Source organism: Euprymna scolopes, chromosome 6 (assembly GCF_053919585.1).
Source record: "Euprymna scolopes isolate OS-2025 chromosome 6, ASM5391958v1, whole genome shotgun sequence".
Taxonomy (NCBI): Eukaryota; Metazoa; Mollusca; class Cephalopoda; order Sepiida; family Sepiolidae; genus Euprymna; species Euprymna scolopes.
The window spans coordinates 45,886,423-45,905,640 of record NC_136487.1 but is presented as its reverse complement, the minus strand read 5'-3'; the positions used below and the strand labels follow the sequence as shown (position 1 = coordinate 45,905,640).

At 34.1% G+C, this 19,218-nt stretch overlaps 1 protein-coding gene across 1 annotated transcript; it reads right to left on the bottom strand.

Annotated features, from left to right (window-relative positions):
- Positions 1 to 5,193: 5,193 nt before the first annotated feature.
- LOC145278168 (Y+L amino acid transporter 2-like) lies at positions 5,194 to 18,903 on the bottom strand. Its single transcript, XM_080130448.1, has 5 exons — positions 18,276 to 18,903; positions 15,140 to 15,265; positions 11,748 to 11,847; positions 5,311 to 5,355; positions 5,194 to 5,227 (listed from the first exon to the last, which is right to left on the bottom strand). The coding sequence occupies exons 1-5, from the start codon at positions 18,901 to 18,903 to the stop codon at positions 5,194 to 5,196; spliced, it is 933 nt and encodes a 310-aa protein (XP_079986574.1).
- Between the last annotated feature and the right edge of the window lie 315 nt (positions 18,904 to 19,218).

Here is a 19,218-nt window from a genome sequence, read left to right as displayed (position 1 = left end):
TGGGTCTCCTTGTTAGTTTTAAAATAATTAGAAGATAATATTCCGATATAATGAAGGAAACAAAGGAAAAGGAAAAAAGAAAAAGAACAAGAAAAAGTAGAAAGAAAAAGAGAAAACAACGCCTTTATTTATTTATTTATTTTTATTACTTACGAGTGCCACTGCATTGGATTGAAGAAGTTCTCGTTTGTTTAATAAAGTCATGTAAGCCAACAAAGTGAGAATATATTCCGTAATTGTAATAATGAATGTTATTGTTACTCCTCGGGGTAAATCCCTGAAAAAAGACAGAAGGGCGTAAAATTATAATCAATTTTTTTTCTTAACAATGACATTATTATTTTTGTTTTATTCTGATAAAAACCCAAAATAGAAAAGGAAAAAAACAAAAAAACAAAAGAAGAAGAAGAAGAAGAAGAAGAAGAAAGTCGTTATTTTCATGGAAGGTGTTCAACTGAGCTTCAATCTATGGTCCCCCCTCGCCAAACTTTCACAAGAAACACTCGTCTAGCTGTACACACTATCAATAATTCCCCCCACTCTTTATCTGTGCCTAAACCTAAACGTAGATTCCATGAACAAAGCTTCTTTCTTAGAACTGCTCGCCTGTGGAATTGTCTTCCGTTTTCCTGCTTTCCGGCTGACTACAATATGGTTGTGTTCAAGTCTAACGTAAATAAGTTCTTGAAGAGCCGTTCTATATAAGTTATCAAATTTACCAAATTTTCATTACTAATGATTACTATATTGTCCAATGTCTACTGTACACTCTTTAACCCTTATCCTTGAATGGCCTCTTGGTCTTGATAAGTGGTGATGCCTATGTAAAAAAAAAGAAAAAGAAGAAAGAAAAAAATAAAACATTTGAGCGTTCGTTCCACCACTCTCTTGTTGAAGACTTGCAAGAATATCTTGTTACAACCTATAATTTTGTTTAAATCTGGTTATGTACGTTTGCCCGATAGTTCAAACCTGCTAAAACGATTGTATTACAAAGGGTTATCAGGGACCCCCCCCCCCCCCACAAAAAAAAAAAAGAAAATAAAATAAAATAGAAGTATCTTAGGGACGACAGGCAGTATATTTCTGTCTTCGGTATGAGAATTTCTTCTCCGGTAGAAGAGGGCTTATAGAAGTCTGAACGCAACCGTTAAACAAAACGCACTTACTTTACATAAGAAATACCCGGTAATGTTTTTCATTGAAAAACGATGCGTCCAGTCCAGCGTAACCACAGCTTGTAAATAGTTTCATTTGACGGCAGTTCATAAAATGGCAAATTATGAATCAAGTTAACACGAGGTTAACGCATTGCTCGTTTACACTCACTGGAAGGGAAATGTCCCTTTTGGACACCGCATGGTCAAAAAGGGCGCCAAATTATTATCTAAAAGTCCCTTCTCCTTTCTTACAAGAACCCGAGTAAGAGGAGGAAAATGTGTTATGCACAAATTTAACGGTGCAGTTTATATAACACCAGTCATCCTACATGGCTGTACTACAGAACACTGAAAATGAATATTAAGTGTTTCGCGTGAAGCTTGTAAAAGGCTCTACAGATTCCTAGTACTTCCTGGTTCTTTTTATTTCTAACTCAATACGAGTTATTATCAATGATCATTTACTGCAAAAAGGCGGGTGGTGTTTACTAGAAGCAGAGTGACTACAAGTTTCTCCGGATTTTTGTACAGTCGGCATATTCATATCACATTTTCAACAGCCTTTTACCATTGATCTATCGCTGATAATGTCTAATGCCATTTTCTTGCATTAGAATAGCAATGTCGCCTCATGATTTTTTATAAGAAGTCGTTACTTATCAAGGTCCGAAAGCCACTCGACGGTAAGGGTTAATGGTTACTGGGACAACAGCGTAAGTATTATTTGATTATTTAAGGGGCCAGCTCAACTAGAATTTGCTTACATTGGATTTGAAGACGACCATATTGTACTCAGCCGGAAAGCAAGCCAGCGGAACAGAGTTCTACTGGCGGGCAGTTCTAGCAAATAAGCTTTGTTCATAGAATTTGCGTTTAGGTTGAGGCACATATAGTAGGTGGGAGAAATTATTAATAATGGTTGTAGCTATACAGGTGTTTTTTGTGAAAAAATTGGCAATGGAGACCATATTCTGAAGATCATACGAAAATAACGAAAGACCAGAGAGAGGCTCGCAACGTCTCTTCTGCGGGAAAAAGGACCCAGAGTAGAGAAAAGGACATCACCTACAAGGTTTCAAGCCATTTTTCACCAAGACAGTTAAGAATATTTATTGGCGTGATGAACTTCTATAGACGATTTATTAAAAAAAAAAATGTTCTAATATATTGTCGAAATTAGAAGACGTTCTCAAATCACTCTGGAAAATTCAGGATGCGTGTGTATAACCTGTTTGTGGTGTAATGAATGTAAAGAATGAATATCTTTACTGATAAATAAAGATATAGTCCATATTATTATTTAAATTTTTTGCTTAATACAGCTTCTTTTTTTTTCAGTTTTTCAAAAAATTCTAAGAGTGGAGTATTATACTGGCAGAATGATCCGAAGTCAATTTTTTTTTTTTTTATCATACCCATGATATTTTACTTGGACCCTTACTACCCAACGAAGAATGCACTTTCTTATCCAGAAGTTAAAGAAACAAACTTTTTCTATCAACGTGAAAATATCGATAGAGATTTACCCTCTTCCTGACTTGAACACCAAAGCGATCAGGTGTGCCACAGCCAGCTGCCATCTTGGTGCACCTTTCACAAAGCTTGTTGTCGTATGCAGTTACGCGTTTTTGGTTACAATTCCAAGATCAAAGTGTAGTATCTGTTCCGGCAGATGCTGCACTTAAGATAATTTGTACCAGTCAATGGAGGGGAAACCCTCTATACTGGGACAATTATTATTTTTGGTAACCAGAGTGGCCCCTTTTTGCCTACTTTTAGGGGAGCTGGTTTTTACCTCACATTAAAAACGGCCTTGTGCCTAATTTGCTCAGTGGGGGAGCAAATAAATACCATCTGTTCCGGCAGATGCTGCAAGCTATGACTAGCTATGACTAGCTATGACTAGCAAAGACCAGATGTGGGGGCAACCCCACATGTCTGACCTTTAACCAGCTCCCATTTCCCACCTCTCGGGAGCTGGTCCCCTTTTCCCCTTCCCCCTCCCTTCACTCCTCACATTAAAAATCGGCCTTGTGCCTAATTTGCTCGGTGGGGGAGCAAATAAATACCATCTGTTCTTCGGATGCGGTACTTCTATTTCTTGTTCTCTTTCGGTGGAGGAGAAATCCTTCACGACTGAGACAATTTTTATTTTTGTACCTTTTCTCCACGTTAAAAAACGACCCTGGTGTCTAACTCTGTCCCGTGGGGAGGCATAGTAAATAGGTACAATCAAGCAAGACTTCCAGAACTGCCAGATTCAAACGTAATATTTACTTATTCAATGTATACGCATTTCATTCTTCACCATGACCCTGTCAATAATGCTCTTTTTCGATTGTGTTTGAACATTAATCTAGTCTTATATTTAATAATTACATACGAATGAATGTGCATATATGTAAACCTAACTGTTACTTAATTATTACTGCTGAAATATTTTTGGCATAATATGACTGGGTATGACCCTCTCCAAATGGACGAGTGATAACAACCAATCAATCAGGTACCAAAATCTTATACATAAAATCTGAATCCTTTTAAATTGTTCAACTTTTCGTCTTGACACGAGAAGAGAGCCACTGCTGATCTTGACTGAATTAACACTACCATTCTTACATGGAATTCTTTATAATTCAAACCATTTCTAACTGAATTGATGCTGCTAATTTTGCTTGTGATATTTAATATTCGCAATTGAATAATTTTCTTTTCTCTATGATAGTTATTGCTTCCCATCCGTTTTAAAATCATTCTTTTATTAGATGAATATGAAGGTCTTGCGGAATTTTTAATTTTGATTTCAAATGATTGTATTTTCATATAAATTTTCATTATAATACCTTTACTTTATATATCATTTTAAACAGCGTTTTTCGATCTATCTAATCGTTTAAATTACAATCGTTTTCGTTTCAGAACGTTGAATACAAGATGGGGAAAAAAGCAAATTCGCACAATTTTCTTATTTCAATTCAAGCTAGGCCGAAAAGCTTCTGAAAAAAGCTTGTGATATCGAGGAAGCGTTTGGCACAGGAACCACTACTGAGCGCACAGCACAATGGTGATTTAAGAAATGAGAGTCTTGAAAATGATGAGTGTAGTGGTCGACCATCGGATGTTGACAACGATCAATTAAAAGCCTTAGTTGAAGCATGTCTACGCACAACTGTTTGAGAAGTTGCTTCTGAATTAGACGTAACATATACAACGATTCCCAAACACTTGAGAGATATTGTAAAGACAAAAACAAAAAAACAAAAAAAACTTGATAAATGAGTTGCTCACGAACTGAACGACGACTAAAAGAAACGCCGTTATGAAGTATCATCTCTCCTTCTTTTACGCAACAAAGATGATCCGTTTGTCGACTGGGTTGTGACTATGAAAAGTGGGTTCTTTACGACAACCGGCGACGCTCAGCTCAGCTGTTAGACACTTCCCAAAGCCAAAGTTGCACCAAAAGAAGGTGATAGTGACTGTTTGGTGATCTGCTACCAGTCTCATCCATTACAGTTTTTTGAATGCAGGCGAAATCATTACGGCAGAGAAGTACTGTCAACAAATGGATGAAATGATCAGAAACTTCGACAACAATACCCAGCATTAATCAACAGAAAAGGCCCAATTCTCTTCCACGAAAATGCCCGACTGCATATTGCTAAACCGACCTTGCAGAAGTTGAACGAATTGAACTACAAAACTCTTCCTCATCCGCCATATTCTCCAGACCTATCACCAACCTACTATCACTTTTTTAAGCATCTCGTCAACTTTCTGCGTGAGAAATGCTTCAAAAACTTAAATGATATCAAAAACGCTCTCAGCGATTTCATCGCCACCAGAACGTAAGATTTTTACGTTACTGGCATAAATACCCTTGTTTTGCGTTAGCAAAAGTATGTTGATTCTGCTAGTGCTTCTTTTTTTTTCATGTTCATCTGAATTTAAAAGTTAAAAACTGCAAGAACTTTCTTGTTAACCTGATATTACAAGAATAGCTCTCCATTCAAGAATTACTCCTTTATCTGTTTTATTCCGACCGATGTAGAACAATAGCGACCCATCTGAAACACAAAAACGTAATCATTAAAACGTTAAAACTAGAATGGTCAATATTGATTTTGCTATTATAATATTGTTCTCTCACCTGGCTGGGTTCTCCATTTCTTCGACTAAACTCATTACTACTTGCCTGGAAAGAAAAGAAAATGATGAGAGACTTTCTTGAAAATAAGAAGAAAGAAGAAAAGGGCGTTTGTTTCTTATTTATCTTTTAGATGAGGATTAATTATTCGTATTATTTGGATTCATCAGACTACTGGCCTCATCTAGAGTGTTATTTGCACAACGTTTCGGTCGATGTAACCCTCGACCTTCTCCAGGTGTATCTTGTCGAATTCGAGAATCTCTATATAAAACCCGGGAATCTTTCTGTCAAATTCGAAATTTCGAACGGAACCCTTTATTTAATCCACGGGGGTAGCATGCCCTCTTAAGTAATTCGCAATTGTATATTGAGTGTCGCCCGTACTGAGGATTGAACCTTCAACCACCAGAAGAGTGTAACTTACAATTGAATTTTACCCAGTAATTTATCCTCTACAACAAGAGTTCTTGTGAAAATAACGTTAGAACAGTAGTCTAAATAATCCTGATATTACGATGCATGCGTCTCGTTTTTTATATTGCCCAACATAAAGTCCTTTTTTTAATACATTGTTCAGCGGTATTATTTCAAATTGACCAACAACCAACCCTACTTTTTTGAAAAGCAATATAACCGATTCTGTAGACAGGATCAAAGTCAGGTGTTCATGATCACATTCGAAATCTACGATATGGAACCCCGGCGCAAGTCTATAAATGGTCCACAAGTAATCTTTTTTACTATAAAAATCTGAAAAAAATCTTTATAATGTACGTACTTGTCACTGCATGAAAATGTCATTCCAAAAATCACGTAAATCGATCAAGTAGTTTTTTTTTATTTAAGAAAATCAAATATTATGAGACATTTTATCAAAGAAAAACTTCACGCGCCATCTTGTTTTTGAATGATACACTGCTAGCGACACCTATTGGGAATGTTTGGAATGAAGAATTTTACGTAAATTGAGCACTCACACGTTGACGCTCCTCCAACAAAAATTCGGCAAATCTGTATTTCAACGGCGTAAATTCAAGTTTTACACTAGTGGTGGCCATAAAGTGGGTGATCATTATACTTTCTTTAAACTAACATTTCTTCATATCTTGGAAACTACTCGTTTGCTGGGATTTTAAACGTTATTTTCGTTTTCAACATCCTCAAAAACTTCTAAATGTCTTAATTTTCCAAGTTTTTTTTTCTATAGTGTGGAAAGTCGATTGTCTGCTCCTTGCCGATCTTATATTCCAAACATTCTCAATAGGTGTCGCTAACAGTGTTTCATTCAAAAACAAGACGGCGTGAATTTTTTCTTCGATAAAATGTCTCATAATATTTGATTTTCTTAAAAAAAAAACTACTTGATCGATTTACGTGAGTTTTGGAATATGACATTTTCATGCAGTGACAAGTACGTACATTATAAAGATTTTTTTTCAGATTTTTATAGTAAAAAATATTACTTGTGGACCATTTATAGACTTGTATCGGAACCCCTACTAGAAGTATAAAAAAAACTAATGTGATATTATTTTTTATATACTTTAAGATAATTATCCAATTTTATTTATATTTTAAGTATTTATTCAATAATAACTTATATATTGTGCTAGCTGCAACTACTCGATGTTGTCCGGGATGTAGTGAAGTTGTTTATTAAGATAAAAGTATTTGTCTGTCCATTTTATAAACCTTTATAGAAGTTAAGTGCAAGGGAGATGACTCTGTTAATACTTCAATTAAAAATAAGTTATTTCCCCTACAGAGTGTATTTCTTCGGTAGGTAGTAATAATGTTTCATCGTATCGATTGTCTGAGTTAGATTAAGTAATTTTGAAGAAAAGTTTTAACGCAATACGTTATTATATAATATTACCAGTTATATCATATAGCAATTACATATGAATGTTGGTCTGTCAAAAACAAAGTTTGATTTGTAATCCTGAAGGCTATTTGAACCCGATTTGGAAAACCAAAAGATAACTTTATGGGTATAGATTAGGAATAAAAAATTTAATATGTTCAATAGGGTCTGCCAAATGATTGTGAAAAATGGACTGCATGTTTCCTTGGCGTCAGATTTGTGTTAACTATACGAACTATGGAAAAGCAGAAGCGACTTAATGATTTTTTAAAACCCTTGTTTATCTTCTTCAAACTGCAATTAATAATTAATCTTTGTTATAATTTTGTTAGATTTTAAGATTTACACAGTTTAACGATTAATAATATTATAAACACATGTATATTAAATATGAAATACGGTTTTACTAAATATGTACGAGTGTTAATTACCGGCTTCCATACGTTTGTTTGGTAAAACGAGACAAACAAAATATGAGGAGGGTCTACAAAATGCTTAATATTTGTGCAATAATATTTTCAAATCGGTGTTAATCTGGCAATAAAATAGCTGACAAGAGCCATGTTTATATCAAAACTTACTATTAAAAAAAATTAAACACAATTAATTAAAAATCTACGTTTTAACGGGATATTTTGAAATAATGGAATTTTAATCGTTTTAATCTTTTAAAAATTAATTAATTTTTGGGAAGTTTCTTTTTCTTGGCAATTCATCTGATTATAGTATATATTAATGAGAAAAAACGCTATTAAAAACATAATATTAAATTTATATCAATCTTTTAATTGCAACTTTAAGGTAAGTTTTTGTTAAATACGTGTATACTGTAATTAATGATTAAATTAAATATTTTTTACTTATTTGAACTCTTATGTTTCATAATAAATAGAAATTTGGACAGATTTAAATATATTTTGTTCAAATTAAAAAAAAATAAATATGGGGGGAGATACGCACTAAAAAAGTATGTCCATTTATATATTTTGCAGAAACTGCATTATGTATGTAATTTCATTCTAAAATGGATAAGTATCAGAAATTTCACGGAAATCGGATCATTAGTTGGTTTTTACTAGATTTATTAAACACGGGTATGTTTTCACGTTCGGAATGCCTACTACATGAAAACGTTATTTTAAAGCGTCAATTATGTACACATGATTTTCGTTTCGCAATTTCATTATTTTCGTACGATGAAAAAATTTTTTTTAAATTATTACTAGTTTATTTGTTCTTTTAAATGATACAAAAATTATATTGATAATATTAACTTATAATAAAGTTACATCGTGTTACATATGGGGGGGTAATTCTGTGGTGAATTTTGGAGTAGCCTAATGTTCAAAATGCGAAAGTTTGATGGAATTAAAGTTTTAGTCAGAGTTACGTACATGCGCAGTTATATAAATATGCGCGTGTAGCATGTTTTGTGAATGTCAGACAGTGCAGTTGTTAGATAATTATCCAAAGGAAAAGTAAAGGAACAAAGAACTGAAAATATCTTTAGTCAGAGTCACACCACCCAAAAGATATTCTCTTTGTTTGAAAAAAGTAAGTGTCTCATTTAATGGAGATATGAGGTGTGCTTTGTGAGAGAAACAATGCTCAGAGACTAGTTGGATGTCATCTGGACGACTGAACAATGTCCACCAACAAAAGGTAACAGTCAGCCAGGCATGAAAAGACCCCAGAGGTGGAGCAAGAGTTAAAGTTCAATGTTGAACGTAAGAGAGTCTTTGAGAGAGCTGGTTGGTCTTTGGGAGAGCTACGACACAGTTGCGTCAGTGTACCTAAATGAGTTCCTTCAGGGTTTTCAGCCAAGTGAGTCTGCAATGAGACAGATGTGTCGGTGTGATCGAGCAAAGATCTACACGTTTGCAAATCAACATTATGAAACGAGTGTTACTTATTCAAAACAATAAATCTTGTTATGTTAGTGTGTTGTTTGGCTTGAGATGCGAATTCTTTGTTTTAACATTGAATGAATGGATCGACGAACATGACCCGGCCCAATGAACAAGACAATGCCGGCGATGCGGTAAGTGAAAACACGGGAAATTTTCACAGTAATACAGTTTGAAGTTATTTAATTTATGTTACGATGAATTTATGTAGCACTCACATACGATGAATTTGTGTATATTGGATTTGTTAGTGTAACATAGCGAAATGACGTCACCGCTAGGGAAAAATAAAGACTTTAAAAAGGAGCTCACAAAAAAGAAAATGCGAGTTGAAGTTCTTTTATATTCTTTGTTTGCTTTGCGACTGAGTCTACAACGTGTTGGTTCCCGGACAACGTTACATTAGATGTTGTAGAAAATAAAGTTGGTACATAACTTAACGTAAGAAAGAAGTGACGTAACAGGAAGCCTAGGTCGAGACGTGACAGATGAAAATCGAGCGACGACGTTCACTTAGGATTTTAGTCTTAAAAAAAAATCAAACGTGTTTTCGGAGTTCTTCAAGTGTTGCCTTGTTGAAGGGACGAGAAGATGATTGATATTATGCAATTTTCTTGTTGTGCATTAATACTCTAAATAATACGAGGATAGTAATAAAATTACAAATAAATACTCCCTCTTACGATAACTATAACCGTTGTTATTAATGGGAAAGAAAGCTGATAAAGAACTCTACCCACAACGCTACGCGATACGATTTACTGCTACGTTTTACTATATATATATATATATATATATATATATATATATATATATATATATATATATATATATATATATATATATATATATATATACGAGCAAACAGTTAATAAAACATGTTTAAAAAACACTTTGAAATGAGTTAAAAACATATTTCATCTGAAAAGGAAACACTAGATAAGTGGATAGTCCTTAATCCGCGGAGTTTCGAAGAAATACTTTCCTTCTCATCAGAAGGTAGGAATTAGCAAAATGCGGGATCGGATTTTCCATGCAAAAGTATTTGATGAAGCAACAAGTAAGTCAAAGATCTTACTTGATAACAAAAAAGTGGAGCAGAGGGAATATGGTGAAGAAAAAGGTGATTACACGTGAATGGATAGTCTGGTGGAAGATAACTAATCCAGTGACGGTAAAATCCAAATATATAACTTCAAGAAAGTTAATTGAATATATATATATATATATATATATATATATATATATATATATATATATATATATATATATATATATATATATATATAAGAAAGAAAATTAAAACTATAAGTTGAAATTTACAATAAAAATTATTGTTTAAATTTTGATTGTAAATTTCAACTTACAGTTTTAATGTTCCTTCTCTTATAATAAGCTCTACTTTCTATTGTGTATTGAGCTTTTTTATTCGATTGGGATTAAATTATCTATATATAAATGCAGGTATTTATATTAGATTGAAGTTTACCATTACTTACATAACGTAAACACTAACTCTCTTTTGATTTCATTACACACACACACACACACACACACACACACACACACACACACACACACACACACACACACACAAGAAATGACTTCACACGAACTGATATGCTTTTGAGTGTATGTCCCTAACAAGTACCGAATTAATTTTAATAGAAAAGTTGGTTGTAAAGAAAATGTTTCCAGTTTGTATTGGGTTGGTATATAATCATTGCAGCCTTTTCTTTCATTAATTATTTTAACAAAGACGATAACAAATTAACAGTTTGTTTAAGTTTGTTCATTAAAAAGGATCATCTTTTTTTTTTCCTTTTTTTTTGTTAATGCGTATCGAAAATCACACCCGCATTTACCATATGATATTATATATCTTTGAAAAACATTGGAATGCAACACAATCATTTCGTGATCTCAATGGGCGGAGAAATAACCAGTAAAAACCAAGATGAAAGATGATCAACGAAGTTCAGATTGGGCGATAAAGATTCCGCAGATGAATAATAATAATAAAAATAAAATATTGGCAATCAATTTGCACTGACCATTTTCAGCAGCATGATGCTGATTGTTTGGTTTTGTTTTACGGCATATTAACCCTTTTCAGGTTATTTAATGCAGAAATCTGGTAATTTAGGTAAAAGTTTTTATGCTTCGAGTTGTTTATATCGTCAAATATTTATTGATAGTGTTTGGTTTTAGTTGTTTTGTTTTTTTTGTTTGTTTTTTTTGTTATTTAATATCAAATCCGTTCATTTTAGTAAATATTTTCATGCTTCAAGTATTTTTTATATCTTCAAATATTTATTCATGGTGTTTCGTTTGGTTGTTTTGTAGAGGAAAATTGGGTGGTTTTGTTTTTGACTTTGCAGAATGGGAAAGGAAAATACAATAACATAAATATTTAGTGCACTTTGGCTAGTATCCTTAGACAGCCTGATCCTGTAGCATCAGCAGTGACAGGACGAAAACTTCACAACGAGAATGTTGACTGGGAACGTTATTGTAAACAATTTGAATGTTGTTCGTCTAAAAAAAAAAAAAGCCTGAAAAAGTATGGAAATCGTCCAATTCAATTTTTTTTACTGATTTGTTGAAAGCTGCAGTAATTATCTACCGACCTAACAAAAAGTGAATTTGAAAGACAGATGACTTACCATCCGCCGAACGCGAACACTGAATAGAATATGGACAGCGCTAGTTTCCCCGGATCAGTGACTGTGTTTTCGAAAAATGGCACAATGTTTTCAATATGGCCTGCAATGAAAACATTAGAAACAGAATCTCATCCACACAAGGTTAACCACAAATCAGGAGCCATTAACGCAGTTAAAGAAAAAAATGTACTCTTCTTTCGTCTTTGCACGAACATAGGTACAAAATCACTACGCTCGGTGCACAGCAGCAGGCGTTAGCCCATTAATACACAAGCGGTCACTTACATACTTTAAGATAGGGGTGAAGGTGAGGAGACGGAGAGTGTGTGTGAAACATGCTAAAAGAGAGATGCGTATAGATGAATGAAGACACACACACACACACATAGGTTAATGATTTACTTGAAACGTTAATCAATTAGTAGATTAGTAGATACTAATCGTAATGGATTTAATTGTTTTATAAAGATATAACGTCCAAGCTCAATAAATATATTTTGTGAATCCAGAGCATATATAGTCTAATAGAATAGATCGCAAAAGATCAAGTTTTCTCTGTTGGTAATTTATTTCATTCTCAAGAGAGAGAGAGAGAGAGAGAGAGAGAGAGAGAGGCGGAACCAAATTTTATTCTTAAAAACTCTTCAGTTGGAACGTCATAACACGTACTGTCTTGTTACGGGCTCCGTCAGACTTAATCTCTGTCCTGTTGTTTTTATTTATTTATTAGGATTTGACATTTCATTCATTTATTTATTTTCCTCACGTTTCGGCCAACTATTCCTCTGGCCTTCGCCAGGTGGTTACCGCGACTGGATAGGAACATCTAGGACAGCAATTACTGTCTTCCATAGTCGTTGTCATCTCACCACATTTTGGCCAACTAAGCCTCTGGCCGGCTTTGGGTAGGCTTGAAACCGTTATCGTCAGACAATGCTCACCTGGAACCATGGAGATTCAATGTCTCTTATCCACTGCGCCACGGGCCCCGAAGAGCAATAAAGGTAGGATGTTTTGGTCTTATAAATCCACATGTATTTATTATCTGATCTTCCATTTTCGGGTCCGTACTAAATGGTATATATATTATTTTAATTAATTGGAATGTTTGTTGAGATGAGCATTATTCATTCATTTATTTATTGCGGACTATAATCCTCATATTTTAGTTGCTGTTTTCACGACGTTTCGGCCAACTATTCCTCTGGCATTCATCAGGTGGCTAGGAACACCGAATCCAATAACTGCATCCTCAACAACTAAAAGATTAGGATAATAGTCAGCAATAAATAAATAAATGCATAATACTCATCTCAATAAGCATTCCAATTAATTAATATATTGACATTTCATGTAAAAAATTGAACATTGAATGTAGTAGCAAGTCCTGGGAACATGTTTACCGGCAAGAATAGTTGGAAATAAGTCATACACCATCCACTATGACAAGCAATTCCTACAGCTACATACCAAGAAAATTAAGCTATTAAAGCTGACATCATGATATGGGAAGAGAAAGTGAAAGAAGCAAAAGAAGTTGGTGTTACCAATGATGCTTGGTTAAACAAAGCTGAGAGGTAAAAGATTAACGAAATACCAAGGTTTTATGTACGACATCTTAAGATTCCAGTAATTATAGGAGTAACTGGACTCATGAAAAAGAATTTTTAAAAAACTGCATGGCAAATATACCTGATGAACAAAGTGCAAGAGAGATACAAACAATTGCATTTAAAAGGACGGATAGAATCTTAAAAAAAAGATCTCTCGGTTGAAATGTAGGAGATAGCGGGTGAATGATTGGCGTGTCTCATCTTTAGCTAGAACAGAATGATAAAAAAATTGAAAAAGAAAAATAATCGTATCGAACGAGCAAGAATAAGTTTAATTTGCCGAAAATGTTGAGTTCGTACATTTATGTGAAATGATATTTATTATGGAGCGACAAAAAAAGGAAAGAGTGACTAAACGAAAGGAGAAGGAAAGAGAGTTGGTTATACAAATGAAAACTCCTAGTGAATGAATAATAATAATAATAATAATAATAATAATAATAATAATAATAATAATAATAATAATAATATGCTAGCAAGAAGACACGACGTTGCCCAGGATTGAATGCGGAAGGTCATATCTTTTTTCACAGTGCTCACAACACTATATTGCTTTCTTTTGTTAATTTTTTATTACCCCCCCCCACACCTTTGTTTCGCACTTTAATATAGTTAGAAGAAACTCAAATTTTGAAAAACTGTCTGAATTATATGAGATGTATTTTTAGAGGCAGCGGACTTTAAATTGACAACTTTAAGTTGACAAATTCTATTTTATTTAGTTGCAGATTTGGCAACTATCAGTTATTTTGAGTTCAGTTTGGTTTGGCAGTTCATCATGTGGTTTCAGTAGGATGGAACCACACGCGATACGATCAATTTACTGAGAGAAACATTTGTTGGACGAATAATTGCACGAAATAAACATGTCAACTGACCACCTCGTTCGTGCGGTTTAACCCCATTAAATTATTTTCATTGGGAATATGTAAAGTCCCATGTCTACGCTGATAAACCAGACACAAAAGACTACTCGGAAGACAACATTCGACGCGTAATTGCTGAAATATAGTCTAATTTAATGCGTAGAGTTTGTGAAAATTGGACCTCTAGATTATGCAATATATTCACGAGTCGCAGTGAGTGATATGCTCTAAATTGTATTTAAATTATTAATGCCAAAGTTCAATCTTTGGAATAAACCACATAGTTGTATCATAAAAAACATTTTTCTGTGTTTTATTTAAGAATAAAGTTCACTACCTCTAAAAACACCCTTTACATGTGGCTTAAATTTCATTAAAATCGGATATACGCATTTGTAGTCTTCAGGAGGTTTAGCTCGACCTCTAGCTCTTTTAGAGGGGGGAACAAAGAGATTTGGCATATTGAGTGACATGTAGGGATACAGAAACACTTCCATTATCTTTCTCGGAGAATTTTATATGTACGAATTAAATTTAATAAAAATAGAATGCATTTAATAGAGTTTCTGTCTCCCATAGCTTCTTTAGGACGCACTTAAAGATTCGAGACTGCTTCTATTGTATACCCTTAAATTTTTATACCTTTAATTAAAATTTCATAAGAATATATATTTGCAGATTAAAGATGGAGTTTGCCCTCATTACTCACTTATATGAGCACTTAGATATTAGGAACCACTTCCATTGTTTTCTTCGTATAATTTTTACGTATAAATACAATTTTACTTTCATGTAGATTCCCTAACCTTATTTTTCATATGGAACGCACAAAGATATTGACATTTACATATAGAGATGCATATACAGTTAACGAAGGCGATTTTTATTTGAAAAATTTAACCGAACTTCTTACCTTGATAAGCTTTCATAGCAGCGCCACCTATGATGATTAAAAGAGCGATAATCTTCGTGGCAGACAGGTAGATCTGGATTCTGGAGACAAAGTTCTTACAGAAACAGTTCAAAAAGACTAACAAGACTGAAAAAAATATTGAAACAAAATGAAATAAAAGTAAAAAGTAAAAGAAACTCATTACTAACTAGAAAATGTACTTTATATATATATATATATATATATATATATATATATATATATAAATTTGTTATATATATATATATAACAAATTACTAACTAGAAAATGTACTTTATATATATATATATATATATATATATATATATATATATATATATATATATATATATATATATATATAAGCGAGATAAGACACTGATAGAATTCAGATGAAAAATCCTGATAGATATTACTTGAAGTAATACTTTCAAGGAGATCCTAGCCAAAAGGAAAAGCTCAATATTTACGAATAGAGCAATATATAAGTTTCGTGGTTAAATTTAAAATTCTGAAAAAATAACATATAGAGACATATATTCGATTTAAGAATTTATTGTTTGACAAAAGGAATATATAGAAGGGGTTATTTTAATTTCCTTCATCCATGGATTTTCAACAATGGTTCATATAATCAGAGGAAATGAAATGCAGTTAGCAAAATGTTCAGCTGCGAATGGACACTATATTGCTTTTCAGCACAAATATTGAAAATAGTTTTTGAGTGGTTTTCAATATTTGTGCTGAAAAGCAATATAGCGTCCATTCGCAGCTGAACATTTTGCTAACTGCATTTCATTTCCTCTGATGATATGAACCCTTGTTGAAAATCCATGGATGAAGGAAATTAAAATAACCCCTTCTATATATTCCTTTTGTCAAACAATAAATTCTTAAATCGAATATATGTCTCTATATGTTGTTTTTTTCAGAATTTTAAATTTAACCACGAAACTTATATATATATATATATATATATATATATATATATATATATATATATATATAAAAGTACATTTTCTAGTTAGTAATGAGCAATATGTGTGTGTGTGTGTATAAATATTTCCATAATGAAATACCGCCGCAGCTCTCACAAACCATGAAAGTCACAGACCGAAAGTGCTAGATTTATCATTATATATCACTTCCAAGACATATTAATCTATATTATCTCACATTAATATACATATCATCACACACACACACACACACACACACACACACACACACACACACACACACACACACACACACACACACACACTCGAGCGTGTGTTCTCTTTGAAAAATAATATATATTTTGATATAGTGTAGTTCAAATTTTTATGATTCTTCGGAAGTTAATGTTAATTTCCGGAAGTTAATATTTTTCCTTATTACATTTAGAGGATGTAATTAGCAATATATACCAAAAGAAGTTGTAGAAGACGGGAACGAAATGTGCGTACCGAGAAAACCGCAAAAAGAAAAACAAAGACATGACAGTACGCGCTGTTTTGAAATCTGGAGTGATTATTTTATCTTAGCACTTATTTATTTTCTCTCAATTGTAAACCGGTGCAATCGTAATATTTCGAGGTTTCGCTTCTTTATCAAGGGTGCATGGGAAAATGTGTGCCAAGGGTGCCTAGGAAATAGAGGCGTACATGTAAAGAATGGACGAAGTCTATTTCTTATATTTATAACAACGTTATTAGCCATCTTCGTTTAAATATAATTAATTGAAACGGGAGAAAAGGTGTTAGTAAGATAATATACGTACGTATGTTTATTTAAAGGTAGGTCGAGTTCGTGTGTGGTTTGTAAGTATCTGCGTGTGTTGTACTGTTGTAATGGCATAAGTCTACGCGCATGCAGCTGGTCGCAATGAGGGTAATTGGAATCTTCTTGTCGATGTCGAAGCTCATGGCTCAGTGTCAGGCTTGGGAACCAAAATAGAAGTTTTGTAGTCGCATTGAGCGACGTGAATGGGTTATATAGTTGTGCCTTCTCGTGGCTAAAAAGAGGGGAATTACTGGTGAGCGCTCTGTTTTATAACCCCCGGGAGGAGTGATCTACTCACACGTGACATTGTTTCTGATTGGGCAATTTAGAATCGAAGTTGAATGTTTACTCTAATCAGATCCCTGCTTAGAAGTCAAGCAAATATTTCAAACATCCATAATGGCGGCTATTGCTGCTTGTTGTTGTATAATATAATATGTATATAATGTATTATCTTATAATTTTTTTTTTTTTAATTTTAGATTTTCTGGGTATCACATTTCCTTTCCACGTCTTCTAAAACATTTCAAAAAATCGTTTAATATACTACGCAAAATGCATTAAGTGACAGTATCCTGTATCTCTACAAAGCCAGAATTCGTATATCCATAAAGTATTGTTACCACACCTGGGCTGGTGCACTAACTACTGGCCTCTCCCTCTTAAACAGGGCTTCAAAAGAGTCTCCAATCTAACAGGTCTCGCTCTATCAACGAACCATCAATGTAATGTTGCATCCTTGTACCTGTTTTATAAGTAATGGAATGTGCTGTGACAAGCTCGTAGTATTTGTAGCCCATCAACGTAAATACCCTGACTAACTTGACAAGCAGAAAAATTCCACCCTTTCGCCGTAAAGGTCTCGAGATGTCAAGAAGCTTTCTATTCTAATGATTTCTTCCTTTGAACTGCTAACCTTTGGGATTCCTTTCTCTTTTCAGCTTCCCTGATTGAACGAACGTGCAGAAATTTACATGTAATGCTGACAGATATCCCGCAACTCAACTCCCTACATAGTGCACCTGTAGATATAGTCCCAAATAATAGCCACTTACATCCAAGTCGCAACCTGACTTATTTGGGGTAAATAAGAGTTTAAAAAACTGTAACACTATCTTATTATTAATATGTTTGGTTTTATTTAGGAATATTGCGCCCGAACTGGGCCACCGTTTACACTCTGGAGTAATGAAAGAATCAATTTGGCTCAATAAAACCAATCAGTATTCAAAATTTTAAGTAGTAATTTTATGTTTCTGTGAAAAATGAGTTTCTTAAAAAAAAGGAAAGATTAATACAAATTGACTTGATTAGCGAAATTTTAGTTTCTCTTCTCGGTTGACCTTCTGTTTAATACCGAACTGAGTTACTTACGTATGAGGAGGGCGGCAATCACTTTTACCACTCCCTCTGGCGGGGAACAGCTGGGAAAGATCGGTTTTATTCCGTACACGGCAGCCGTGTAAGAGAGAAACGACCAGAACGGACCAGTCGACAGCATCATGTAACTCCAGAGCATCATGAATCCGGCCAGTGGTCCACAGGCTGTCTTCACATACGAGTACGCGCCACCAGCCTCGTCAAGGGAGGTGCCGAATTCCACAAAGATGAGAGCCTGCATCCAGTTGACAACGCCACCGAAAAGCCAGACGACGAGAGAGACGCCCAGCGAGCCGCTGTTCTCGAGAATAGACGACGGTGTGATGAACACGGCCGTATGACCGGTCACCGCTATTAGGCTGGCCGTCACTTGTAGCAACGAGATAGACTTCTTCATCTGCATGGACATTTTCCTTTTCGATAGTCGCTCGACGAGAGATTTTCGACGAACCGTTGTGGATACAGAACGAATACTGCACACGCCACCCGGTTCATTCTCTTCTTGTGTAATACTGCCATGGTGGACAACAGTGTCGTTTCTAATTTTGCTTTGAGGTACTTCAATTGATTTCTCTTTCCGTCCGCTATTGTGACATCGAAGGCCCTTTTTGGGCTTGCCCATCTTACCACACCTGTCAGATAATAATAATAATAATAATAATAATAATAATAATAATAATAATAATAACAACAACAACAGCAACATAAAACATAGACAAACAGTAAATGTAGATTCTGTGGACCAAAGATACAAAATGGTAAATCACATAATAAGTGAATGCAGCAGACTAGCCCCAAAAGATTACGAAAACAGACATGATTACGTGAGGGAAGCAGTGCACGGGGAACTATGCAAATGACTGCATTTTGAACATACAGACAAATAGTACAGGAATAGATCAGAGACAGTACTAGCAAACGAAAATCACAAAATTCT

Coding starts and splice junctions, on each gene's coding strand:
- LOC145278168 (XM_080130448.1), bottom strand. CDS start 18,903: ATGGGCAAGCCCAAAAAGGGCCTTCGATGTCACAATAGCGGACGGAAA. Junction 11,848..15,139: donor TGCTATGAAAGCTTATCAAG/GTAAGAAGTTCG, acceptor TTTTCATTGCAG/GCCATATTGAAAACATTGTG. Junction 5,356..11,747: donor GTGTTCGCGTTCGGCGGATG/GTAAGTCATCTG, acceptor TTTTCTTTCCAG/GCAAGTAGTAATGAGTTTAG.